Source organism: Phialemonium atrogriseum (genome assembly GCF_030411735.1).
Source record: "Phialemonium atrogriseum strain 8032-3 unplaced genomic scaffold QBC33scaffold_13, whole genome shotgun sequence".
NCBI classification, from domain to species: domain Eukaryota; kingdom Fungi; phylum Ascomycota; class Sordariomycetes; order Cephalothecales; family Cephalothecaceae; genus Phialemonium; species Phialemonium atrogriseum.
This window is the reverse complement of record NW_026848150.1, coordinates 548,411-572,753: the sequence shown is the minus strand read 5'-3', so window position 1 is coordinate 572,753 and position 24,343 is coordinate 548,411. Positions and strand designations below refer to the sequence as shown.

The window sequence follows — 24,343 nt, the reverse complement described above, 5'->3', positions numbered from 1 at the left end:
AATCCGAGAATGGGTATAGGGACGAGTTGCCTCCTTGTGTCGATGATTTAAGGTCTGCGGACGGGAGTTGCGAAGAGTCAGGAGCCCTACGTGGCCGGGTCGAGTCGCACCATCAAAGGGAGGAAGAAGCGCAGATTAGTCCGTTTCGAAGTGTTAGACGCAGACAAGCGCGGGCGACGTGTTTCGAGATCTGTTTGGCGACCCTCCCGTTTCCAGGTCTCAGATCTAACGAGGCAGTGGAGATGTGTCCTTCCTATGGCACGGAAATAGGGACGAAGTAGAGTGGCAATGCCTGAAGGATTGGCATGTAATCCGTACGATTGGTTTGCAACGTATGTACAACTTGTACACACGTGTACTGTGGCACGAACTACGCCTTAATTACCTAAGAATATATACCAAGCGCAATGCCTAGTCAGCGCCCAAGCGGTAGTTATTAAGGTAACCTGCGCCAAAAAACTGTACCTACAAGAACGGGAGCCAGTAAGCATAACGTCTAGACCCACTGGGGAAATAACTAGGTCGTTAACATTGTTCTCCATAGTCCAGGGGAGTCCTCATTCTGAAGGGCGAAGGGCAGGTTATAAGAGTTCCTTTTGGGGGGCAGGCGAGTCTTATAAGCAATGTAATATTTGCCAGTTAATTCTCTGGGGATCATAAAGAAATGGAAGGTGGTAGAGTCTTGATTACTCCGTACTGGCGTACCGGGTGAAGACGCCTCACTCTTTCATACCAATCATCGAGTCACCTAAGACATCCCCCGATGGTTTAAGTTCTCTCCAGATTCGCGGCTCTTTCCGCTTAACTGAACGACCCCTCCGTAGTGCCTCAAGTCCCCGACATTGCTGAAACCATGCGCCGAGACCCTTAGATGATGCTTCTCAGCGAGATGCACAACTCGCACGTCGATTCTTGAATTTGGGGCTTCTTGAGAGAGAAACTATGTGACAGAGGCTTGGTTTCCCGCCACCATTATTATTCATTTCAAGCCCGACATCACCAACCAGGGGTTCGTCGTCTGAAAGTTCCCAGCCTGCCTCTTTTTTGGGTCACACCCATCGTGGAGGTCCTTCCCGCCTCCTCCATTTTAAATTTTGGCCGTGATCCCTGTCGACATTTCCCGATGCAGGCCCCCGAAACCCTGCAAACGAGAATGACGGCGTGATAAATTGTAAGACTTCTAGAAAAGCAACGGAAAACACCCTTGGTTTCCGTCCTCCTGGTCGTACAGCCTCGCCATTCTCGGTGGTATTTAATTGAATCCCATGCCCATGCTTGTCCTCTGCAGTCCCGAGTCGCATGTGTCTGCACAACATTGGCCGCCGGTTATGGAAACGTGCATAGATCCATCCACAAATGGCCAAACATAAAACCTGACCACCATAGGCTCGTTTGGAGGCGCGCTGGGCTGCGAACACCTGTACATACATAACAAGACAAGCCCAATCGCCGTCTTGCCATGGCTGCTCCATCTGCCCCATATTGGGGTCAGCTCCCCAGCTCCAAGTCGGGTCAGACGAAAGCTCGCCGTCCGCCTGACCATCTCAGCTCGACACCTGACCGCCGACCATCATTGGATGGTGACCAACCTCCGCAAAGACAAAACCGTATCTCAGTCCAGACTACAAATACCGATGCGCCCACCGAATCTACCCTAAGCCCCTTTACGTCGCCGACCCGTTCGAGCTTCCTTCCTCAGGGCCTAGCTCCACGACCACCGTCGCTTCCATACGGCGCAGACCAATATCCGCCCGAGTTCGCAGAGAATCGCCGACGGCGACGGAGCCGGAATCAGGAGAACGAGAACGACTACGACTACGACTACGCCGACGCCGCTCCCCCACCAGCCGCCCCAGAAGTTCCTAAAGCTCCCCCCGTGAGCTATAAGCATCCTTATGGGACCGGTGGTCCTCCTTATCCCTATCCGGCAGCTGGAGGGCCGCCTCGGTCGACTAGGGGCAGGCCAGACGGGCCTGTAAGCCCTTCCACAATGGATGGGAAATACAGCCAGGTTCCAGCTGTCGACCGGCAAGGTGATGTTCATGTTCCGGGTCAATCTGGGGATGCGGTGAATGGACGCCGGGCAAGCACATCTAGCACCGATCCTGCTCACCAGCCTAGGAGGTTTCCGCTTGGACAACAGCAGTCAGGTCGCAGAAAGTTCGCAGATGAGCGCTCGCCTCTTCAAAGGCTGGAGCTGACGCTCGGTAGCATCACCAAGGAAGAGAAACGCGCCCGAGTCGAAGCCGCCGAACAAGCAGCACGGGAGAGAGCCACGCAGGAACGGGCGGGGCCGCAAGCAGACAGGTCCCCAGAACAGGACAAACAAGTTCGGTTTAGTGATCGAGTCCCGAATCTTCCCGCCGAGGAGCAGAGGCCACGAGCAACGAGCACTACGGCGGCGGCACAAGTTAGCCCTGCGACCCAGAAAGGGCGAGTAGTGCAGAATCCGCCGGGAGAAGGAAACAGATATAATGTGAAGGCAGGGAGGCCGCATCAGAATGAAGTGCCTGAATCCCGAATACCGGTACCAGTACCGGTACCGTCAAAAGCGCAGGCTGCAGGCATTCCTCAACGCAACCTTAGCTTTCGTGAGCGGGCTGCAAAGAACGATGTCAAGCTGCCCAGTGGATTGGAGAGCGACTCTCCAGCAGCGCCGTCACCAAAAACACCTGCGAATGGGGTTCCTCTGGCGAGGAGCGGAAGTAATAAATTGCAGAAAAGTCCCCCCAGAGACCCTTGGCTTAACCAGAAGATGGCAGCGGAAAAGTATATCACCGGGGCAAGGGGGACAACCGGCGCCGCAGCCGGAGCCGGAGCTCAAAGCTCTAGCGGGGTGGCATCACGCACCAGGGGGCCAGATCCAACTGAATCTGCATCTCCACCTGAGAACAGAACCCCTCCTTCCGAACGGGAAGTCGGTCCGTCACCGGCGGTTGCGCGGCTCTCCAAAGCGCCGAGCCAGAGCAAGGCCGACCGATTACTGGGTCGGACTCCGTCGCAGAGCACCCCGACTACCCCGACCGCCCCTGACCAAGGCCACGGTCGCGGAACCGCTGCCCTTGCCGTGGGGGCTGCCGGCGCAACTGCCGGCGCAGCTGCTGCTGCCGCAGGTGCTCATCATCAGGCTAGGAGAGAGGCAAGAAGTGATAGCGATAGTGACGATGATCACCGTCGCCATCTCTCGGACCGGATATATCGTGGCCGGGAGGATCTGAAGCCTGGACAGGGCATATACCAGCCGCCGACGTACTTGGACGAGTGGCAACACGCAACGATTGGCACGCTATCGGGTGCCCTGCTCGATCTTAACGAAGAACTGCCACCGTCGGTGGAGAAGGTGGAGAAGGATAAGACCTGGTGGGAGCGGCGGCCATCGGCGTCATCCACGAGACGGCCAAGCATGTCAAGTCGACCAAGAACGGCGGAAGCCTTTGCCGGCGAGTATGACGATACAAATGGTATGCGCTTTCAGAATATCAGTTTACCGGAACACTTCTTCTGCCCGTTTGGCTTCGATGCTGGGCATTCATATCCCTTATATCATCCCCACCCCCGCCCCCCCCTTTCCCTAATGTTGAAGAACCCGTCGCTGACTCAATGCGGTCTAACCGCGTCCCAATATCTGTAGGTCCGACTAGATTCAGACCGCTGCTCTACTTAAAGTGCGGACCGTTACTGCGGTTCTGCGGGATCCGCAAGGAGCGTGTGCGGTCATCGCAGAATGGAGTGGTTTCCGAGAGAGAGATCTGGAGAGGAACAGTAATGATCGTGACCGAAGATGCGGGCTCCTCGTATGATATCGCGCCTACGCTGCGGCTGTTTGCCCAACCGATCGAGCTCCTCCCACCTCCGCCTGCTGAAATACGCGGCGAGGAGGCGCTGGCCCCTGAATATGTCGACCCCATCGCAGGACATCCTAAGCTAGGTCGCAAAGGCGAAACCCTGTATGTCCGGCCCGTAGATCATCTCGAGGAGGCCACGGACCTATCGAGGGACGAAACGGACAGCGGCTTGTTCGAGAAGACTCGAAGCCCTCCCGACGCGCCGCTCGAAAAGGGCGCGACCGAGCCGCGGGGCTCCTTTGCCGCCCGCATCAAGCGCGTCGAGGCCGACGGGGAAAGGGTTGGGAAGTACAAGAACATCCGAGGCTTCAGGCTACATTCCGAGCGAGGCTGCACTTTCTGGAGGTTCAATATCGAAGTCGAACTCCGAGAAAAGCAGCAGAGAATCGCATATCGGATCAACCGGGGACCGGCCACTGGATTCTGGGTCCCTGCCAGCGGCTCAGGCATGAACATCATGTTCTACAGTTGCAACGGGTTCAGTCTCGGCGTCGAGTCCGACCCGTTTAGCGGGCCGGACCCCATGTGGCGCGACGTTCTCAATACTCATCAGAGCCGGCCATTCCATGTCATGATCGGCGGCGGCGACCAAGTCTACAATGACGCTGTGACGCGCCAGACCAAAATCTTCCAGGATTGGCTGATGATCAAGAATCCACTGAACAAGCACAATGCGCCATTCACCCCGGAGATGCAGGACGAGCTGGAGAGCTTCTTCCTCGAGAGGTACTCGATGTGGTTCTCACAGGGCCTCTTCGGCATGGCCAATTCGCAGATCCCCATGGTCAACATGTATGACGACCACGACACCATCGACGGCTTTGGCTCCTATCCCCACCACTTCATGAGGTCGCCGGTGTTCTCGGGCCTGGGTAATGTTGCCTTCAAGTATTACATGTTATTCCAGCATCAAAGCGTCGTCGGCGAGACCGAGGAGAGTGAGCCAAGCTGGATTCTCGGTACTCGTCCAGGGCCGTACATCAACGAGGTAAGCCGCTCCCTGTTCATGTCGCTGGGATCGAGCGTTGCCCTCCTGGCTGTCGACACACGAACCGAGCGGATGAAGGATGAGGTCGTCCGTGAAGAGACCTGGAAGAGGATTATGGACCGCTGCTACGATGAAATCGAAAAACGGAAACCTCAACACCTGCTCGTCCTTCTTGGAGTTCCCATTGCGTATCCGAGGTTGGTGTGGCTGGAGAACATGTAAGTGTTGTTGCCCTGAATGTGACATGAGGGCCCCTATACTAATTTACCAAGCCTGACATCGCGCCTCATGGACCCCATCAAGGCCCTGGGTAAGACCGGCATGCTTGGTGGTTTCCTGAATAAGTTCGACGGTGGCGTCGAGCTCCTGGATGACCTGGACGATCATTGGACTGCCAAATCCCACAAGCATGAACGACGGATTGTGATTGAAGATCTGCAGGATTTGGCCGCAGACCAGTCCATCCGGGTCACCATCCTGAGGTATGCCTTGATTCCAACACACAATTACTGCCCGCCCGAATACTAACGAACCACGACAGCGGCGATGTCCATCTTGCAGCAGTCGGACAGTTCTACTCCAACCCAAAGCTTGGCCTGGCCAAGCACAAGGACTTCCGATACATGCCTAATGTCATCTCATCAGCAATCGTCAACACGCCGCCCCCCGATCTCCTAGCAGACGTCCTCAACAAGCGGAACAAGGTCCACCACTTCGACAAGGAGACTGATGAGGACATGATTCCCGTCTTCGCCCACGGTGTCGATGGTAGGCCTCGCAACAACAAGCGCCTCCTCCCGCACCGAAACTGGTGCTCCATCCGGGAATACGTCCCGGGCAGTTCCCCACCACCGAGCCCGCCGCCCTCGGAATACGACGAGAGCCCCCTCGGCAGTCCACCGGCAACCCGCCCCGGCCCCGGCGGGCTCCTGCGCCGCCTCTCCAAGTCCCACCGCGGCCCGACATTCCACGGCCCAGACGGCACGGCCCCCCAGCGCCAGAACTCCCGCCCGCCGGTGTCGGGCGGCATATTTCGGGCCTTCTCCCGCTCGCGCCGCGCACCGCCAGGCGACGACCCCGGCGGTGGCAGGCTCGCCAGCACCCAGTCCCTGGGCCGCGGCGGCGGCGGCGGGGAGGGGGAGGGTGGCGGCATGCTGGGCGGCCTCTTCCGGCGGCTCAGCTCGTCCCGGGGGCGGGCCGGCGGCGGCAGGCCCGACGACGGCGGCATCAACGGACACTGGGGGGACGACAGCGACGGGGAGCTGGACAGAGACGGAGACGGAGACAGGGACCCGACCCCGCCGCCCAGTCCGCCGAGAATGGGCCTGCGCGGCGGCGCGGGCGAGCCGCCGGCGCAGGAGTTCGAGCAGGGCGACGAGGACTACTTCTCTGTGCGGGTCCCGCAGCGGTCGAAGACGATCGGCGCGAGGTCGGGCCGCCCGGTCCCGGGACCGGCACCTGGAAATGCACCCGAAGACGACGGTGGTCGCCGCAGTCCTGAATTCGAGCCCAGGCCGTTCCACCGCACGCCGACGGGCCTGTCGACGAAGCAGATGAAGCAGGGGCGCGACCTCGAAGTCAACCTCGAGGGCGGCCTCGAGGTCTGCCTGAACGTCGAGGTCAACCAGCGGGACCCGGCGGGCATCTCTGTGCCGTACCGCCTGCTTGTGCCCAGGCTGTGGTACGAGGGCGAGGAGGAGAAGCCTGTTAAGCAGGGGGCGGCGCAGGGCGTCAAGCGGTGGTTTAGCCTCAAGAGGGGGCCGTCGGTTTCGGGCGGTGGGGGAGACTGATTTGGGCCCTGAGATTCACTGGGATGGGTTTGTATGGATGGAATAGGAAGATGCACATAGATGGATATCATTGAGGGTCGTCCTTTCATGACTGGACGGACATGTTCAACGAGGTACCCAAGGATAGACAAGTTTGTTGGCTAAGCACTTTTGGTTTAAGGGTATTTGTCATATATCAGGATAACGGACTACCTCCCAACTGAAGACGGCTCGAGTGACTTGTGTGATGGAGCCAATCTCCTTGACAGGTGGCTGCATTCCGTGCTTCCTGGGACGCACAGGCTTGGGGATATGGACCAAGGCACAGAATAATACAAGAGACGTCGGCGTGTCTCTGCGTGAGAATAACCCGGACAACGCCAGATACTAAACATGAAGTCACCACTTTTGAAATCAACAAGGCTAACACTGAGAGAGTTAGCAAGCAAGGTCAGAAAACGCCAGGAGACAGTATGGATTCTCACCTCTTTAGCGTAGAAGAACGATGCCGATGTGTCCTTTTTCTGCCTTCTGGTTCGACACATCGGCGTATTTCCTGTCTCATGACGGATATGCCAAGACGGGCATCTCAAGTAACAATAGAAAGGCCTTGAGTCTGCCCAGGGTCTGTCAGATCCACAAAACCGACATGGTCTCTCTCTCTCTCTCTCTCTCCCCAGCCCGTCTTGCACCTCCGTCCCCTAACCACAGCATTGCCCGCACCGTTTCCAACCACCACCCCTCACTCGACAACATCATCACCGTCGTCGTCCTTCTGGGCGCCCGGACTCCGGCTGCGGCTGCGGCTCCGGGCGCGGCGCGGGGCGCCCCTACCGCCGCCGCGACCGCCCTTGCCGCCGGGTGGGGGCCTCACAAACGCAAAGTCGACCGATATCGTCTGGTCCAGCAGCTTGGTCTGGTTTGCGCCGTCGATGGCGGCGCGGGCCTCTTGAAGGGTCGAGTACTCGATCAGCGCGTAGCCCTGGAGTTCCCCTCATTGGGGAAAATGTCAGCAAAATGGGGACCGGTGTTGGGATGGATGTCTGGGAGAGCGGAAGGGGGGGGAAGGAGAAGAAGAAAAAGGTAAAGCAAGGCAGGGGGACGGACCTTGACGTAGCCGCTCCGCCGGTCGAGGTTCAGGTGCAGGTTCTTGATCTCGCCGTAGTCGGAGAACTTGTCGTGGATGTCCTCCTCGGCGGCCTCCTCGTGCACGTTGGTCACAATGACGATCCAGCCCTCGATGGAGCGCACGGCTGTCGCCTTTGTGTGCGTCTGCATGTCGGCCACCTTGGCGCTGGGCGGCGGCGGAGAGCCGCCGACGGGCTCGTCGATGTCCATCTCGATGTCGGCCATGGTCTGTTGGGGTGGGGAGGTTTTTTTCTGGAGGGGGCTTTTCTATAGGTACCGTGCTTTGTGACCGATTCTTCTCTTCTGGCTGGGAAGGGAGATTGAGAGCTACCAGGTAGGTGGGATGGATATCAGGTTTGCTTGCGAGGCTGAGGGTTTGCTGCAAGTTTGGCAGCCTTGAGTGTTGGTGGGGTTGGGTGTTGTGGCTAGGATGTACGAGTGTCAGTGCCAGCTGGTAGGCAGCTGGTCCTCTTTCCCGCCACCTCGCTCCCAAGATTGACAGTGGCTTGAAACATCTCGCTAGTAAGTAGTAACGGGAAATACATTTGGGGAGTCGAGCAAAAAACCTTGAGATTCGAGGCATATCTGGTCCCTCTTTCCATTCTCAATTCCCTTTTCCCGTTTATCCTTTGCTCCCAGTCTTTAGACTCGTCCGGACCATCGTTCAGTTGCCTCGCCACGCTGTAGTCGGCGATGTCGGAGGAGATCGACAAAAATGGTGCTGAATATATTTGGATAGCCAGGACCACCAAGTAGCGCTCCATTTCCAATCAATTCAACTCTACTATTCTATACTGTATGCCCAAAGCTTTGTTCATTCAATGGCAGCCGCGTCGCTTGTGCAACTGGAGCAGCTCTCCAGGTCTAGAGAGTCTCCTCAGCAAAGAGAGCAGGAACCCGAACAGTCGCAGACTCTCCCTCCCACAGACCATGGTAGAGCCGCCTACCTGGTCCTGGCTGGCTGTGCCATCATGCAGGCACCGGTATGGGGTGAGGCCGAGGAACCGTCCAGTTTGTTGGCGGCTATAGTCTGCTCACTTTTTTTCTCTGCAGGATATTCCGTAGCCTTTGGCATCTTTCAGGAGTATTACACAGTCCATAACTCTTTCGGTGCCTCCCCAAGCGCCATTGCCTCCATCGGCACCTCCCAGATCGGCATCATGTACCTCATGATGCCACTCACGTCCGGTCTTCTGATCAAATATCCTCACATGCGCCGCCTCTGCGGACCGTTCGGCCTAGCTGTCACGCTGGCAAGCCTCGTCAGCTCGGCCTACGCCACCAGTGTGGCAGCGCTCATTGCCACTCAAGGCGTCCTCTACGCCCTGGGATGCGGTCTCCTCTTCAGCCCAACCAGCCTGTACCTAGACGAGTGGTTTGTCGAGAGGAAAGGCCTCGCCTACGGCGTGATGTGGGCGGCCAAGAGCCTCGTCGGTGTCGTCATGCCCTTCCTAATGACCGCCCTGCTAGACCGCTACGGCCTCCGCTCGACTCTTCTAGCGTGGGCGGTGGCCTCGGCGGTCATGACCCTCCCCCTCCTCGTCCTCCTCAAGCCCAGAGAAGCCGGGGCTGGCCCGAACAACCGATCCAGACGCCCAGCCCTGTCCTTCTCCTTCATGCGCCACACCGTCTTCTGGATGCTCCAGGCCGGCAACATCGTCCAGTCCTTCGGCTACCTCATGCCGTCGACCTACCTTGCCTCCTACGCCGCGTCCCTGGGGCTCCCGCACCTGACGGGCCCCGTCCTGCTCGCCGTCTTCTCGCTCGCGTCGGTGCCGGGCAGCCTCGTGCACGGCCTGCTCGGCGACCGCCTCGCGGCCACGACGGTGATCCTGATCAGCTCGGCCGGCAGCGCCGCGGCCGTGTTCCTGCTCTGGGGCATGGCGCGCCACGTTGCCGTGCTGGCCCTATTCAGCGTCGCCTACGGCTTCTTCGCCGGCGGCTTCAGCGCCACCTGGAGCGGGATCCTGCACGAGATGCGCAGGCGCCACGGCGACGACGACGGCGGCGGCGGCGACACGGCCATGGTCTTCGGCATGCTCATGGGCGGCCGCGGCGTCGGCTTCGTGCTGAGCGGGCCCGTCAGCGGCGTCCTGCTCGGCGCCGGGGGCGGCGGATGGGGCGGAGGGGACGTGTCGAGCTACAAGTCCGAGTACGGGCCCATGATCATCTGCACGGGCCTGACGGCCGTGTTGGGCGCCTGGGGTTGGCTGTGGACGTTGGGGAAGCAGTGCCGGCGCCTAATGGCGAGGTGGGACTTGTCATTGTAAGCGGGTCTAACCGTCTCGGCCACGACCCGATTTCCTCAAGTTCGCTGAGCGTTTTCAAGTCAAGGAAGGAGGAATGAACAGTGGTTGGCCGCAGCTGCGAAAGCCTAAGAGGTAATAGTATACTAGGGGGTGGGCATATGAACTCTATCTTGAGGGATACGTTGGGTAGGTTATGTCGAGGCGAATGTAGTGCTCACAACATAATATATGTCAGCTCCCAACAATTAGTTGCTGGTTGAAGATTGTCCGCCTTGCAAATGACCATAACCGCCAGTCCCTACACGAGTCTCTCGCTAGCCCTAAGCAACATTCTTGTTCAGCCACTCGATCCACTGATCCTCAGTCCAGCTGCTACTAATCTCATTCGCGATCACACCATCAAAAATCACCGTCGGGCTCACATGAACCCCGACCAGCCGCGCCATCTTAACAACCACCTTGAGGTCATTCGTGACCGCGTTCCCAACATTAAGGCCCCCATCGGCGGCGGGCTTTTCCGGGATCTCGAGCAGTCGTCGGACCTCATCCTCGGGCGCGGCGCCGCCCGTCGCCTCGGCGGCCAGGCGGGCAAGCCGGGCGTAGGTGGCGTTGCGGGCCTCGGCGACGACGCTGACGTCGAAGTAGGCCGCCTGCGCGGCGAACAGCGCGGCCGAGAAGTCCCAGAACCGCAGGGGCGCCAGCCGCGACACGGCCAGCCCGGCCTCGTGCGTCAGCGTCGACGACGGGTGCCACGGCTGCACCTGCGGCCGGAAGATGATCTGCACCTTGCTGGCTAGCGCCGGGCTGGAGCGGATGCGCGGGGCGACGCGCGTGTACACTGTGTTGAAGAGCTCTGTGTAGTTGGGGAGGGGGAGGGGGGAGAAGGGGCAGTTAGTGGTTGGGAGGCATTTTGGGAGGGGGGATGCGCGGGGTGGATTTACTGGCTGAGAAGGGGCAGACGTAGTCGAGGAAGAGCTCGATCGTGTGGGGGAGCTCCGCCAGGCCCGGTGCCGCCGGGGCTGCCGAATTGGCTCCGGTGAAGGTGAGTCGGAACGCGCTGAACTTGGGTGGCAGAGCCATCTTGTTACGGGTGTTTGATAATGAGTGTAGGTGGGATTCGTGCCGTCGTAGGAAGGGATGATGAAGGGCGGGGTGAGGAATGAGACGAAATTCTTGTTCAAATACACGAGCTTGGGCTGCTTTTATGTATGCCGTTTCACGGGCTGCGATGGAGGCATTTCGTCAGCAGAACTGCAACAGCTTATCGGAAAGATCCACCCAAGAAGATCACTCAGCAAGCGGGGTAGAGGGTAACGCAAGCCATATTGCACCATCTCATGCAATGCATGACGTCGATCGATAGGCTGATAGAACGTTGAGCCTCTTCATATCCCGTGTTACGTGCTAGGGCAAAAGCTGTTGACGGGAGACGCGATATCAGCTCTAGGATCAGATCTTCATAGAACCAAGAGAGGGCAGGACGCTCCAGTACGGTGTGACAAATAATTGCTCATCGCCCTGAGGGAATGAGATTTCCCATTAACGTCTACCAATACAAAGCGTATGGTATACCAAAGTGGGCAGAAGAATATGTTCCCCAGTACACTTGACAGCCATGCAAATGCTCCCTCTATTTTACCAAACCATTTCGAGACAAGGCGACATCAAGACTGGATCGCGTCGCCTTCTTTCCCCCATCTCGCCGTCTCGTCACCTCCTTCCCACTCCTTCTCGACATATCCAAGCTCGCGCTTGACCTTCTCTACGGTTTCTTTATCTCCCGTGTTCTTTCCGATGTTGTCACTGTCCGCAAATAATCAGTTCTCATATTCCCACGCAATGCACTGTCCAGAGGGGGCGCCCACCTGATCTTGATGGCAGGTCTCCCCGCCGCTGAACTCAGCTTGATGACGATATTGAGCGGCACCGACTTCTTGCCAGTGCTCTTGTGAACGAAATCGTTGGTGAGATAGGTTCCGACACCGAACGTGGGCTGGAAGCCAGCCTCTTCCGAGACCTTCTTGTATTCTAGGCAACGCTCGATGTTGAGCGAGTCTGAAAAGACGATTACCTTCCGGCCCTTGACTCCCTGCTCATCGTAGAAACGGCGCATCACCTTCACAAACCCGGTGGGGTTGCCCGAATCTTGGCGGACCCCGGTGAAGACTTGGGCATATGTTTTGGTTGTCGACGGTTGGCCCCCTGCCGTCCCATCAGCCGCCGAGGTGAACGAGTCAGCAATGCTCGGCTTGCGGTTAGACTTTGGCAGGTCGTCGTTGGAGTATCGAATCGGCAGACTGAAGGCCTTGAGAAACTCGGGAGTGCCGAATGTATCCGTCAGCGCGATCCCGAGTACGCCCTCTCCAAAGCAGCCCACCCAGCGGCGCAGCGCCTCCTCAGACGCGATCTTGTAGTCTCCCATGATGGCAGCGATGCCCATAAACCATTCGTGTGCGACCGTTCCGACTGGTGGTATCCCAAATCGCATGGCGAGATGGACATTGCTGGTTCCGGAGAGCTTGCCCGGAAGGCCGCGTTTCTCGGCCTCCTTGCTGGCCCTGGTGAGCCCCCTGAACACGAGCGCCTGGGTGTGGTAGTCTCGACGCCGCCGAGTTCCAAATTCCGAGAATACGCAGCCAGCTTCGAGCAGGCGCATTCCCTTCTCAAATGCCTGGGCCTCCTGTACCTCGTAGTCCCAGTCCGTGTCCATGTGCTTGAAGTAGGCCTCGGATGCCAGCGCCAGGATGGGGATCTCGTAGAGAATCGTCTCCGACCACGTCCCCCTGATATCGATATTGACATCGCCGATATCAGATTCTGACCCTGTGTCCTCTCCTGCAGGATGGAAGGTCACGCCAACTTGGTCCCTTGGGCGCAGGCGAAATTCCTGAAGAAACTCCAGGTAGGCGGGTGTCAGGTATGGGCAGTGGGTCTTCAGATATCGAAGCTCCTCCGTTGATAATGAGATGTTTCCGAGTTCTATAGCGAAGGTCAGCGTGTTAGCAAACGGGAGCCACCACAGGCCGACCCGAGGAACGAGTAAATAGAGGCTGTACTTCTGATCTGCTCATCCAACCAGACAAAGGCTTTGCGAGAGAGCTTCTTCTCCGGGGTTCTGTTGGTGAAGGAGTAAGTGACAGGCACGTCCTTGTAGTACTTCAGAACGGCGCATTGCATCGTCAACTTGTACAGATCCGTATCGAGGAAGGAGATAACCCCCTCAGGGTAGGGAGAAGAGCTATTGAAATCCATCACGGCCAACCTTGACTCCTGACGGACAACTATATAGCCGAGAGGCAGAAGAGTTGGTGGGGGAAGTCAAGGCTATATAAGCACGAGAGTCTTTTTGTCTTGAACCTGTCAGGTCCCTCCCTGTCTCCCAGACAGCCTTGAGCTTTTCGACTGACAAAGCTAGGCAGGAAGCTCAGTATTGACAACAGAAATGTTGGCGAATTTGCCCAATCTCTCACAATCTTGTGAATTTGGAAGCAATTGGCTTCGGATGAATCGGCCTTTTGTCCTCCTGAGTTGAAATGCGTGACTCTTTGATCTCCGAAGTAGGAGAGCTAACACTGGGAAGCAGCATAGAAACTTGGTGGGGTTGTTGGTCTTTGAAATGGAGGGGCAGCCTTCCCCCTGCAGAATATGGCACGTGCACAACCCCCACTTAAACACCCTGAGGTCCAGGTACGTACCGTGTGTACTGTACCTCCGTACCTGCAAGCTAAAAAAAAATTCTAGCCTCAAAGAAAATAAATCCATGTCCAGATGCCAAGGCCCGGAGAGCAGCTTTTCACAATGAGAATTGCATCTCCTGGGCAGTAGAAAGAAGGAAACAAGCTTGCAAGCCAGCGACCATGGACGTCCATCGCTGCCGCTTTGTTCCTTACCCTGCCTCTACCATCAATGCTGTCGCTTTCTCACATTCCTCGCTTCCTGCCACGGTCAAGAAGGGGTCGCATAGGCATGCAGTCCGCCTCGCTGTCGGACGAGCAAACGGCGACCTTGAAATCTGGAACCCACTGAAGGGCATATGGTACCAAGAACTTGTCATACCCGGAGGCCAAGACCGGAGCATAGATGGCCTGGTCTGGGTCACCGAACCAGACGAAGTGCTAGCCGATGGGAAGATTATCCACGGCAAATCAAGGCTCTTCAGCATTGGATACACCACGACCATCACAGAATGGGACTTGGAGAAGGCCCAGGCGAAGACACATGCCAGCGGGCAGCACGGCGACATCTGGTGCCTTGCTGTCCAGCCCCTCTCGTCTGGAGGCACCAACCCCAACCAAACCCGGAAGCTCATCGCGGGCACCAGCGACGGCAGCCTTATCATGTACTCGATCGAGGATGACGACCTACGCTTCCAAAGAGCCATGTTCAAGACCCCCACCAAGAAGGTGAAGATGGTCAGCATGACCTTCCAATCTCGACACGTCGTCATCGTTGGCTGTTCAGATAGCACGATCCGCGCCTACGACGTCCGGAACGGCGCGACAATAAGACATATGACCCTTGGATCCGATCTCAACGGTAGCGGCTCAAAATTCATCATCGTTTGGGCGTTGAAATGCCTACGGAACGGTGATATAGTGTCCGGCGATTCGACGGGCCAGATTTGCATCTGGGATGGCAAGACATATACCCAGGCACAAAGGATTCAGAGCCACACACAGGATGTTCTGAGTCTGGCCACGAGTTCCGACGGCTCCAGAATTATCTCCGGTGGTATGGACAGGCGGACAGTTCTTTACGAGACGATGCCTGGACAAGCCGGCCGCTGGACCAAGGTCTGGCATCGCCGGTATCACAGCCATGATGTCAAGACCATGGCCTCGTTCGAAGGGGAAGGGTTGAGCGTGGTCGTTTCCGGAGGTGAGTCTCCCAGGTGTCTAACGTTCGCTCCACGGCCGATTCTGACTATTTTCTAGGTCCCGATTCCACCCCGCTTGTCTTGCCGCTCCGAGGAGCTGGAAAAGAGTATCATAGAGCTCTGTCTCATCTCCCTCAAGCCGCACCGCTACAGAGCGCCCCGAGGGCTCGGCTAATGATTAGCTGGTGGGAGAGGGAGGTCCAAATCTGGCAACTTCCCAAACCGTTCAAGGAGGCGCTCAAGGGCAGCACGGAACCCGATCCGGTGAACAATCATAAAAAGCTGGGCCGGATTCTCGTAAAGGGAGAATCGAACATCACGTCCGCCACCATTAGCGAAGATGGCATTCTGCTCGTGGTCTCGACGGCCTCGGATGTCAAGGCGTTCAAACTTGACCTCCCCCAGTCACCGGGGGACTCGTTCAAGGTGTCTAAAGCGAACGTGCTGGCAACCAGCCGTGGCGCGACGAAGGTCCAGATCTCACCCGACAAGAATTGTATTTGCTGGATCGAAGAAGGCAGCAAGGTCATGGTTGCGCAGATCGTCACCGTCGAGTCAGCGGCTGGTCCATCCTACACCATCCAACGGCCCTCTCCTCTGAGGCGATTACGGCGCGATATCTCCAAATACACTCTACTGGGTGGTCTCGGGACCTACGACAGGAGTATTTCGCATGTTGCATTTTCCGCCGATAGTAAGATGCTCGCCGTCACCGACTTGGCAGGGTACATCGACACCTGGATCTTGCGTGGCCCTGGGAGCAAGCAACAGAATGGAAAAGGCGGCGAGGATGACGACGACGCAATCTCCTCTGCGTCGTCAGAGGACTCATCGGATGATGAGCAGACCGGAGAGCAAGGCCCGCAATGGATTCGTAATCCCAGGGCGTCGCTAATGCCGAGGCTTTCGGCCCAGCCGGTCTGTCTGTCATTTTCAAGTCAGACCCCCGGGTCGGTGGCTCGGAATGGCGGGCCTCAGGCTGATGACTATACCCTCCTGGCCATCACGACTTCGAGGGAGCTGTTCACATTCAACCCGTTACGCGGCGCCCTCTCGGATTGGTCGCGGCGAAACCCTTACGTCAGGATTCCCGAGAAATTCCGGGCAACCCGGGACCTCGTCAAGGGCGCTCTGTGGCAGGGCTCGAGGGTGTGGATCTACGGTGTGTCCTACTTGTGCATGCTAGATCTGTCTGTGGATCTCACCCCGGAAATGGTATCCTCCATGAAGGAAGGCGAGAAAAGGCAGGGAACGAAGCGAAAGCGAAACGGCACCGATAGCGGAGCTGGCGGCAAGATGGAGAAACATTCCCGCGTGCCCCAGAACGTCCGGATGGTCTTGGACGCGGAAAAGAAGCAGTGGGTGGAGGTAGACATGGCAGAGGCGGATGACCAGCAGAGCGGCAGCGGGCTCGACGACGACGAGGACGACGACGACGATGACGAGGACATGGGTGGCAGCGAGCTGCAGCTGATGAGGGATCAGCAGGAAGCCAATGGGAAAGGTGCCGAGAAAAGGGAGGAGAGGACGCCGTGGTGGCAGACGTACAAATACAGGTCGATCTTGGGCATTGTGCCCCTTGGGACCGCCGATGTGGAGCACGAAGGGGTTGGCCCTGATGAGTCCCCCCCGCTAGAGGTCGCACTCGTCGAGAGACCAATCTGGGAGGTGGACCTCCCACCACGATACTTTGGAGAAGGCGAACTGGAGCGTTGACCTGGCTGTGGGCGCCGACGGTGTGGGACTAGAGAGTGTCGCGAGAACGAGGCTACATGCGTTGATTCAAAATTGAAATCGCTCAACGTCTTCTGAGCGTCCTGGTCCAAGGTTGTGGACGTCTTTCCCGTGACAATATCTCTTTGCCCCTCTCCCTCCTTCCCTCCCACCCCCCTTTTTCTCGAGGTCTTGGCAGCCTGCGGCCTATTGCAAGATCACTCTGCGATGACCAGGCAAAGCCGACGGAGACAAACATGCACATTTTCATTCTTGCCAGCCAGTGTTGGGGCTCGGAGGGTCTTTCACACCCGTCTCCGTATCATTTGCCCCCCGCTTGCGTGTCGTTCTGGGGATTGTTCTACCTTTCGATGGTAAGAGCCCTGTCTCGCACTCTCTCCCCTCAACGCCCCTCGCTTGAACTCGAGACTTGCTTTCGGCACGGGGATCCCCCTGTATCTTCACCGGTTTTCATTGCCAAATGCTTGTTTCTGCTGCCGTGGGCGGGGCTTTCCCAAAACCTGGGAGGGTCTCGACCTACGGTGACGATAATTTATATATATTTCCCCTTTACTAAAGACAGCGACGCGTGCGAGTCCCGAGCATCCCGTGCGTGTTTCAAACCGATGGGTTATAGCAACCCTACAAATTTGTCTACGCTCTCGGCTTCACAACCGAGAATGAATGAATGCCCAAGATTATGGCGGGATCGACAAAGTCGGACCCTGAACAGTCCAGGGACCATAGATAGGTTACGGCCCATTACTCCGTCTCCCCTGCCTACCTACCTACCCACCCATCCCTCGGAGTCTGGAACGGTTCCGCCTGCATGCGCGCGGGTCGTACGTACGTCCAAATACAGTGCTTCTCTCGTTACGACGAGTAAGGGCAGACACGCACATGGGGACGGCATGGGCAGGCAGGCTCGAATAGGCTGTTACGCGGCAGTGGGCGTGTTCTGCAAGGGGCGGGGGATTTTTTTTTGTGCTGAACCGACTAGCGAGGATTGCGAGAGCCAGACGCGCGTCAGCCACCACCCGTGGGAAAGTTGTCATCGGCACAGGAACAGGAGATGAAGGGTTTTTTGAAGTACGTCACTCGGGAGGGTTTCTCGCACCGACCGTCATTGTCTGGCCCGACTGCTGTCTGGTATTGATTACTGGCCGACTGAAGGCAGAGGGAGAGAAGGAGCATCTCGAGGCCGATGTGCATTTCATGTTATCCGAGACGTTATCAGGAGGCGTTGCTTCTCGGCTTGGTGCTTCGTATGTGTCGACGCAAGCAAGCACCTCGCAGGGCCAGAAATAGGAGCAGACTCCAAGCAGACCCACGCAAGTTCATCAACCTTGTGGAACCTTCGGCGACCGAAAACCGGTCGTCGTGTTAATTTTTAGATCAAACAGGGGCGCAATAAACAAGTTGGAAAGAAAAGCAGTGAGAGCGGCTTCTCGGTAGTCGGCAAGCAGCACGGGGAGAACGCGTTCCAGTTCTTGCGACCCAGGTATTCAGACATGACGAGCGAGTTATCGTGTCCAATATCATCGTGGCACAGGGATCGGGCCTGCGCAGACACGAGGCATAGATGATAGATCAGAAAGTCTAATTTTCAGATAGGATAAATAGATGGCCATGCAGGTGATTGACGCTCCAGGAACTGGTAACAGCGGTAGTAGTAGTATCTTTAGGTATCAAAAAAAGAAGCCGCAGATCTATGATAAGGAAATCTACAGTTTACACATAGTCCCCTCGTCGCTAGAACCGAGACACCAGTCTTAGCAACGGTATTGCTCGCTCTTCTCGGGTCACCACCGCATGGGGGATTCTCGTGGCAAGGTTGGTGGGAGGTTGAACGTCGACAGATCCGCCCATAGTATTGACGACAAATCCAAAGCCATAAGAGGTGTCATGCTCGCGGGACTGTTTGTGCAAGACGACAGAGGAGGCTATTCCAGACATCGAAGTCAAAACCACGGAATACATACGGATTAGTAAAAGGGCAGACGATGTTGAAAGTGGGGGCAGCGATTAAGCGGAAACGCGCAAGCCAGTAATAAAGGAACGCGGAGGCCGCGCAATCCTTCAGATACTACAGACACTCCCCCAACGAACTACCCAGTGACAACGGGTTCCAAAGAACACACAGTGTCGGTGATTGCCGTTGATGATGCGCGATCGACACTTTCAAAAATTACGTCCCCGGACAAGCAGCTGAGGAAGGCTGAGCATACGTCAACAGAGTCCAGGAGTTTCAAGGCTTTTGAATGGTGAGATGGTAGTGAAGAAGGCTACAGTCCACATTCCACCTAACGCCGTGAGCATCTACGAATATCCGTTTTGACTCTTGCCTCCTGAGTCGTCATCTGACAGATGCAAGCCTACAACGTAGGTGGAGGCCAAGGTACAGCCAGCGTACACTGTGACTAGCATGGGAGGCGTAATGGGCGGTTGACAGGGTCTCAGAAAAGTAATGGCGACGACGGGGGCATTCGACATTCTTCCAGGCTTCCGTCGGGCCTCGAGCTGGATTTGTGAGGCAGTTGAGGCTCCTTTTCAAAAACCATGTAGCTTCTTCGATGAAGTGACAAAGTTGGGCGATTCATCAAATCTCCAAGTGCACTGTGGCCGGGTTGTTGGATTCAGTCAATGACACCGTCATTTCTCTCAGCTTCCCATTGGTCAGGCGTCGAATCAGCCACCAGCAACATCAGGCAAAAGCCAGGCGAAAGGGAGCAGCAAAGGGCTCAGCCTCGTTTTGTCCCCTCTTGACTCGAGAGACCTGCATGCTACATCCAGAAATCCTCCATCCACCCAGCCAAGCCAGGGTCCAGTTATGCCGGCGATGGGCCAAGAAAGCGCACGTGAAGAAGGGCGATGGACTCAAAGTGGGAGATCAGGTACAGGCACATAAATACCTAACTACCTACCTACACGACAAGTAAGTGTGAGATCTATCCGTCGAGGGCTAACCTTCAAAGTGAGATGGAGGGACCCATTCTGATCATGGCAGTGCAGCCGTTGCAGGACCGCTTGCTTGGCTTGCAGCCACAGCGCCACCGCGGAAGCATCGCCACCTATGTACTGCGTAGGTAAGTACTGTATGCGTACTATGGAGGTATGTACCGTTCGTTCGCTGGACTCGATGTTAGCCGCCATGGATACCCGGACTACCTAGGTAGGTACTGTATGGTTATTTTACGCCGTACACATCGTACTACAACACGTAGTCCATATTGTACCTCTTTCCAGGTGAATGCCTTTGTTCGCAAAAGCCTGGTAGAAAATCGGCTCGGTGTAAGACGGGGTACCTCTAAGGAAAGAGCGCAACAAGAGACGACCGTTGCTGACTGAACCCTCAAAAAACTGTATCCTGACAGGTCAAGGCCCCAAGAAGCTACAAATGTGATCTGATGCGCCGTGATTGGCCAACCGTTCCCATTTGCTGGGACCAGGCCGCGCGTACGGATGTGTGTTCCCCTCATCGTTGCAATAGCGACACCCCTCCCACCCCGGATCCCAATCTGCACTGTGGTGGTACGTAGCAAATCCATTACGTGCTCCTCGCGCAGAGCGACGGGGAAAGCGAATGCAAAGACCACCGCAAGTGCTTGGTTGGTCAGGTACCCTCCACTGCCATTCTCTGCCCCGAGGATACCTTGTCGCTCGTTCCTTCTTGGGTGGGCTGTCCACGCAATTAGGTAGAATCAGCAGACGAAGTACGTACACTACTCGCCATCCGACAGGCTCTCTTTTGCTGGCCAGCTCCCTGAAACTTTTATCGCAGTTCCGCATTTTATTGCACACCCCCTGCCAGTCCACCTCTCTAATCCATCCCGTTACCAAAGAGAGGACTTCCCACCATCAACCCACCTCGAACCGTATCCGCTCCTTCATACGGCAGTGTTGCTGGCTTGCCGACGACAACATCAAGCAAAGGCGCAGAGACAGGACGACGAGAGGGCATAGTCAAGTCAAGAAGAAGGCGCCGCGACCAGAAACGAACGAGCAAATGCCGGCCACCCACAATTAGGCGACGACCCGAAGCCTGCTGCAACGCTGGACTCCCAAGACGGGAAAAACCACATCAGCCAGTTTTAGGCGAACTCCCCACGAGAGGCCAACAGGCAAAGCGTCGCCTGTTTCCGTTGCCAGCGGAATCTCAGAGATCGACTTCGACGACCGTAAGTTGCCGACACCAACGCCGGGCGACCACGCCTGTGAACGACGACGACGATCATCACCCACGGCGTCGACTACCGACCAATCCACACACCATTTAAGGCCAGGACCATTGGCACGACTCACCCAGAAATAACCGTCACCATTCGGTCCCGCGACTGCCCGGAGAGCACCGTCGGAGATATCTCCCCCTTCGACTCGCTCCATCTCTACGTCCATCTCACCTTCGACGACACCATGGCTGCCGATCGGGGGAGTGGGGTGCCGGGGCAAGAGGACTATGGGGAGGAATGGGCGCACGATCTTAGGCTACGCTTCGAGCAGTTATTGCGAACGAAGCGATTGAACGAGCTCAGCCAGTCGCGATCACGACAAGGTTCTCCATCAGTGCGAGAGAGTGCGTCCTCCAACGACCTACGAGCACCCTCCACGCCAATATCAGGCCGCCCGTCGACATCACATGGTGCAAGCCCGAACATGACGCCCCCGTCGTACTCATCACTCCGAAACCTACCCAAGATACCGAGCCCTCCCGCAGCGCACGATAAAGACTCGCAGAGGTTCAGGAACATGCTCATCTCGCTATCATTAACACCCACCAAGTACGAGAACCCGGGCCTCCTCGACGAGGCATTACAGGTCATCCCGCTGGATAGGATCTACGGCGAGGCAGAGGAGGAGAACCAGGTGCTTCAAGCACAAGCAGAGAGCATGGGCGACGGCCGCAAACCGGAATGGGGATACCAAGACTGTGTGGTCCGAGCATTGTTAAGGTACGTCGGCCTCTTTGTTGCTCCCAATTCCTTCCTCGCTCTCCCCCTCTGAAGACACATACTGACCAATATTCACTTCTCAGGTGGTACAAACGCTCATTCTTCACCTGGGTCAATAACCCACCATGCCCCGTATGTATTTCCCCGACGATAGCCCAGGGCATGACGGCCCCGACACCCGAGGAGAACGCGTGCGGCGCGCTACGCGTTGAGCTCTACCGGTGCTCGAGCGCGAACTGCGGAGCCTATGAGCGTTTTCCGCGGTATAGCGACGTTTGGCGCTTGCTGCAGACGCGGCGCGGGCGATGCGGCGAGTGGGCGAACTGCTTCAGCATGCTCTGCCGGGCAGTCGGCGGCCGTGTGCGATGGGTGTGGAATGCCGAAGACCACGTCTGGACCGAGGTGTACTCGGAGCACCAGAAGCGGTGGATCCACGTCGACGCTTGCGAAGAGGCCTGGGACAACCCTCGGCTATACACCGAGGGCTGGGGCAAGAAGATGACGTACTGCATCGCATTCTCCATTGACGGCGCAACCGACGTCACCCGGCGCTATGTCCGCAAATCCGAGCAATACAACGAGCGAAACCGGTGTCCGGAGGAGGTCCTTCTCTACATAATGCAGGAGATCAAGAACCTTCGCCGTGCCAACATGGGCAAGGATGAGCGCTTCCGTCTAGAAAAGGAGGACTCCCGGGAGGACCGCGAGCTACGCAGCTACGTTGTCGCCTCCATCACCCAAGCAGTAACCGAGCTTGTCCCGTCACCCATTGCCGGACCAAGCAGCAGCGGCAACGGTCGGCGTGGACAGGCTTCGAATGACGATACCAAGTTGCCTGCTGAGCAACCTGGTCGCCAGAGCGGCAACGCCGAATGGGTCGCTGCCCGTGGAGAGAATGGAATGCGACATCAACAATTCCAGCCCCCTCACGACCCGTCCCAGGGGCCTCCGCTTCCCTGAACGGCCATCTCAGCCGCCAGTTAGCTAATACGGCATACTACAGTTCGACGCTGAGCATCTTACGCTTCGTCGTTGACGTTCCTTGTCAACAACTCATAGCTGCGCTTTAAAGATACCCATCGACCACGGTCAATAGTGATCCACTTCGGCTCCAGGAACGACTCTATGATGAAGGGGCCTCTTCCGATCATGACCCGTGGCCGGCAAGGCCCAGCCAAGTCCTCGACCGGCCTCATCGTACCGGCGGTGGAGAAATAAAAATCGGCCGTCGATCTCTCTAATTCCATGTTTAATATTACCGACGTCGTCGTCACCTACCGGAACGAACCAGCATAGACACAGCGTCATTTTTCTTCTGTACTTCTGCTCACATACAACTTATATCTTCCCGCATCCATCGAGTCGCGGAGTGTATCTAGGTGCTCTACCAGTATTCCCTTTGTCATTATCATCACCCGCAATTCTGGGTACCGGCGCTGTCACGGTTCTAGGGGTGGGAGGAGAAACACATGTTTGCTTTGGATAGGGGGGCGGACACGGTGCATATCGGCCCGTGGCAAAGGCGTTGAGAGGTTTTATCATGTGCTTGGATTGCATGAAGCTGATGATCATCCACATGTAGTGATTCAAATGGGCTTATGGGCTGCGAAGCACGTCAAGATGACCCATGGAGATGTGAGAAATGTCCTGTAATGGAGAGCAGCGATGCTTCCATTGCCGAAACGACAGCACGTGCTCCCAGATAGGGAGCTAAAATAGATGATACATGTTGATGTGCACTTGCACTCTCGCTCTCCTCTTTCCTCTTTCCCCTTTTTTTTTGAAACTCGAGTCCTGTCTCTCTTTCTCAGAGGGTCAGTACGCGAGATGGGACGGCAGAGAATAAGCTGCCGGGTTCGGACAGCCGTCGATATATATTGCCTCGCTGCGCCAAGCAAGCCGGGCATTGGGTCCGGCTATAATGCTGTCTCTGTGCCAACAACAGCCTGCTCAGCAACAGCGCGGCGCTAGTCGATCGTCTTCGACTACCGATTCTCGCTTCGGGCTTGGACCCCTATCGTATTGCACAGCTACCGCCCGACATTTGCTATAAGGTATTCGGCTGCCCCCTCAATATCTTATCGTGGAGAGCCGAGAACAAGTCGGATATCATCCATACATTGCTGGTAATCATTTGAGTCCCGCGCCACGTGCCGATTATCGTGGGGTACCCACGCCCTCGGTTCGGTTCCGAACCGAGGGCAACGTCAATGTCATTGGCCATTACGGACGTACCCCAGGGCGGATGAAGAATCCCCTGTTGGGTTTCGATAGTGTGCGGCCGGCATATGCCTCTTGTTGCCCGGCCACCCACTGGGGTGGATGTTCCCCCCTTCTTTGTCCGGCCTCGCCTGCTAGAACCCCGTCTAAACATGATGGATGGCCTCGAGATAAGTCAAGGACCCTTATTCTACTCACATAACCCCTCCAAGCGGAGTTCGACGCCGGCAGCCATCAGTCATGGCCGGTAAGCAGGTAGACACCCCTTCATACCTGTCGGCAGTTCATTGTTCGCGGTCTATATCACACAGATATACACTCCTGGCTACTTAACTCGCAACCGCTAGACGGTTTCCTCCAATGTGTGGGTCGACAATGGCATGGGGCCTGGGCACCAGATTTCAACTGCTGCTTCGGGCTGGTGAACCCCTGGTATCCACAGGTAACAACCTTTGTTTTGGCAGCCCCTGGATCAATTTGTGTCCAGCACCCAGCACCACCCCCTGCCACACCCAGACCATTCCCTTAGATTCCCTATGCTTTCACATGTGTTCCTTCGGGGGAGTGGGTACCCTCCGCAGTCAAGTGGTGATGGAATCCAGTCTC

General features: G+C 56.8%; 8 protein-coding genes across 8 annotated transcripts; 5 read left to right on the top strand and 3 right to left on the bottom strand.

Annotated features, from left to right (window-relative positions):
• The first annotated feature begins 1,060 nt into the window (after nucleotides 1–1,060).
• Nucleotides 1,061–6,717, top strand: QBC33DRAFT_79355 (uncharacterized protein). Its single transcript, XM_060433076.1, has 4 exons — nucleotides 1,061–3,461; nucleotides 3,632–5,051; nucleotides 5,106–5,315; nucleotides 5,375–6,717. The coding sequence occupies exons 1-4, from the start codon at nucleotides 1,460–1,462 to the stop codon at nucleotides 6,621–6,623; spliced, it is 4,881 nt and encodes a 1,626-aa protein (XP_060283359.1). The 5' UTR covers nucleotides 1,061–1,459; the 3' UTR covers nucleotides 6,624–6,717.
• Nucleotides 6,718–7,344: 627 nt separating this feature from the next.
• On the bottom strand, nucleotides 7,345–7,955 carry QBC33DRAFT_559270 (uncharacterized protein; the record flags this gene model as incomplete). The annotated part of the gene is made up of 2 exons (XM_060429956.1): nucleotides 7,345–7,584; nucleotides 7,710–7,955. The coding sequence occupies 2 exons, from the start codon at nucleotides 7,953–7,955 to the stop codon at nucleotides 7,345–7,347; spliced, it is 486 nt and encodes a 161-aa protein (XP_060283358.1).
• A 292-nt stretch (nucleotides 7,956–8,247) lies between these two features.
• Nucleotides 8,248–10,218, top strand: QBC33DRAFT_570101 (major facilitator superfamily domain-containing protein). The gene is made up of 2 exons (XM_060430562.1): nucleotides 8,248–8,720; nucleotides 8,784–10,218. The coding sequence occupies exons 1-2, from the start codon at nucleotides 8,552–8,554 to the stop codon at nucleotides 9,998–10,000; spliced, it is 1,386 nt and encodes a 461-aa protein (XP_060283357.1). The 5' UTR covers nucleotides 8,248–8,551; the 3' UTR covers nucleotides 10,001–10,218.
• QBC33DRAFT_79282 (thioredoxin-like protein) lies at nucleotides 10,150–11,351 on the bottom strand. The gene is made up of 2 exons (XM_060433075.1): nucleotides 10,921–11,351; nucleotides 10,150–10,832 (listed from the first exon to the last, which is right to left on the bottom strand). Exons 1-2 carry the CDS (start codon nucleotides 11,057–11,059, stop codon nucleotides 10,300–10,302), a joined length of 672 nt encoding a protein of 223 aa, XP_060283356.1. The 5' UTR covers nucleotides 11,060–11,351; the 3' UTR covers nucleotides 10,150–10,299.
• A 141-nt stretch (nucleotides 11,352–11,492) lies between these two features.
• Nucleotides 11,493–13,548, bottom strand: QBC33DRAFT_79232 (nicotinate phosphoribosyltransferase). Its single transcript, XM_060433073.1, has 3 exons — nucleotides 13,036–13,548; nucleotides 11,845–12,958; nucleotides 11,493–11,782 (listed from the first exon to the last, which is right to left on the bottom strand). The coding sequence occupies exons 1-3, from the start codon at nucleotides 13,229–13,231 to the stop codon at nucleotides 11,644–11,646; spliced, it is 1,449 nt and encodes a 482-aa protein (XP_060283355.1). The 5' UTR covers nucleotides 13,232–13,548; the 3' UTR covers nucleotides 11,493–11,643.
• A 288-nt stretch (nucleotides 13,549–13,836) lies between these two features.
• Nucleotides 13,837–16,571, top strand: QBC33DRAFT_578436 (WD40 repeat-like protein; the record flags this gene model as incomplete). The annotated part of the gene is made up of 2 exons (XM_060431061.1): nucleotides 13,837–14,857; nucleotides 14,914–16,571. 2 exons carry the CDS (start codon nucleotides 13,837–13,839, stop codon nucleotides 16,569–16,571), a joined length of 2,679 nt encoding a protein of 892 aa, XP_060283354.1.
• A 127-nt stretch (nucleotides 16,572–16,698) lies between these two features.
• On the top strand, nucleotides 16,699–17,982 carry QBC33DRAFT_79264 (uncharacterized protein). Its single transcript, XM_060433074.1, has one exon. It carries the CDS (start codon nucleotides 16,826–16,828, stop codon nucleotides 17,642–17,644), a length of 819 nt encoding a protein of 272 aa, XP_060283353.1. The 5' UTR covers nucleotides 16,699–16,825; the 3' UTR covers nucleotides 17,645–17,982.
• Nucleotides 17,983–20,788: 2,806 nt separating this feature from the next.
• Nucleotides 20,789–22,507, top strand: QBC33DRAFT_79191 (protein PNG1). The gene is made up of 2 exons (XM_060433072.1): nucleotides 20,789–21,517; nucleotides 21,601–22,507. Exons 1-2 carry the CDS (start codon nucleotides 20,982–20,984, stop codon nucleotides 22,475–22,477), a joined length of 1,413 nt encoding a protein of 470 aa, XP_060283352.1. The 5' UTR covers nucleotides 20,789–20,981; the 3' UTR covers nucleotides 22,478–22,507.
• Nucleotides 22,508–24,343: the final 1,836 nt, after the last annotated feature.

Excerpts from the sequence above, each read along its gene's own strand:
- QBC33DRAFT_79191 (XM_060433072.1), top strand. The coding sequence starts at position 20,982 with ATGGCTGCCGATCGGGGGAGTGGGGTGCCGGGGCAAGAGGACTATGGG. Across the intron at positions 21,518-21,600 it reads GTGGTCCGAGCATTGTTAAG|GTGGTACAAACGCTCATTCT; the intron begins GTACGTCGGCCT and ends TTCACTTCTCAG.
- QBC33DRAFT_79282 (XM_060433075.1), bottom strand. The coding sequence starts at position 11,059 with ATGGCTCTGCCACCCAAGTTCAGCGCGTTCCGACTCACCTTCACCGGA. Across the intron at positions 10,833-10,920 it reads CGTCTGCCCCTTCTCAGCCA|AGCTCTTCAACACAGTGTAC; the intron begins GTAAATCCACCC and ends CCAACTACACAG.
- QBC33DRAFT_570101 (XM_060430562.1), top strand. The coding sequence starts at position 8,552 with ATGGCAGCCGCGTCGCTTGTGCAACTGGAGCAGCTCTCCAGGTCTAGA. Across the intron at positions 8,721-8,783 it reads CATGCAGGCACCGGTATGGG|GATATTCCGTAGCCTTTGGC; the intron begins GTGAGGCCGAGG and ends TTTTCTCTGCAG.
- QBC33DRAFT_79232 (XM_060433073.1), bottom strand. The coding sequence starts at position 13,231 with ATGGATTTCAATAGCTCTTCTCCCTACCCTGAGGGGGTTATCTCCTTC. Across the intron at positions 12,959-13,035 it reads GTTGGATGAGCAGATCAGAA|AACTCGGAAACATCTCATTA; the intron begins GTACAGCCTCTA and ends CCTTCGCTATAG. Across the intron at positions 11,783-11,844 it reads AGACCTGCCATCAAGATCAG|TGACAACATCGGAAAGAACA; the intron begins GTGGGCGCCCCC and ends ATTTGCGGACAG.
- QBC33DRAFT_79264 (XM_060433074.1), top strand. The coding sequence starts at position 16,826 with ATGCACATTTTCATTCTTGCCAGCCAGTGTTGGGGCTCGGAGGGTCTT.
- QBC33DRAFT_79355 (XM_060433076.1), top strand. The coding sequence starts at position 1,460 with ATGGCTGCTCCATCTGCCCCATATTGGGGTCAGCTCCCCAGCTCCAAG. Across the intron at positions 3,462-3,631 it reads CGAGTATGACGATACAAATG|GTCCGACTAGATTCAGACCG; the intron begins GTATGCGCTTTC and ends CAATATCTGTAG. Across the intron at positions 5,316-5,374 it reads ATCCGGGTCACCATCCTGAG|CGGCGATGTCCATCTTGCAG; the intron begins GTATGCCTTGAT and ends GAACCACGACAG.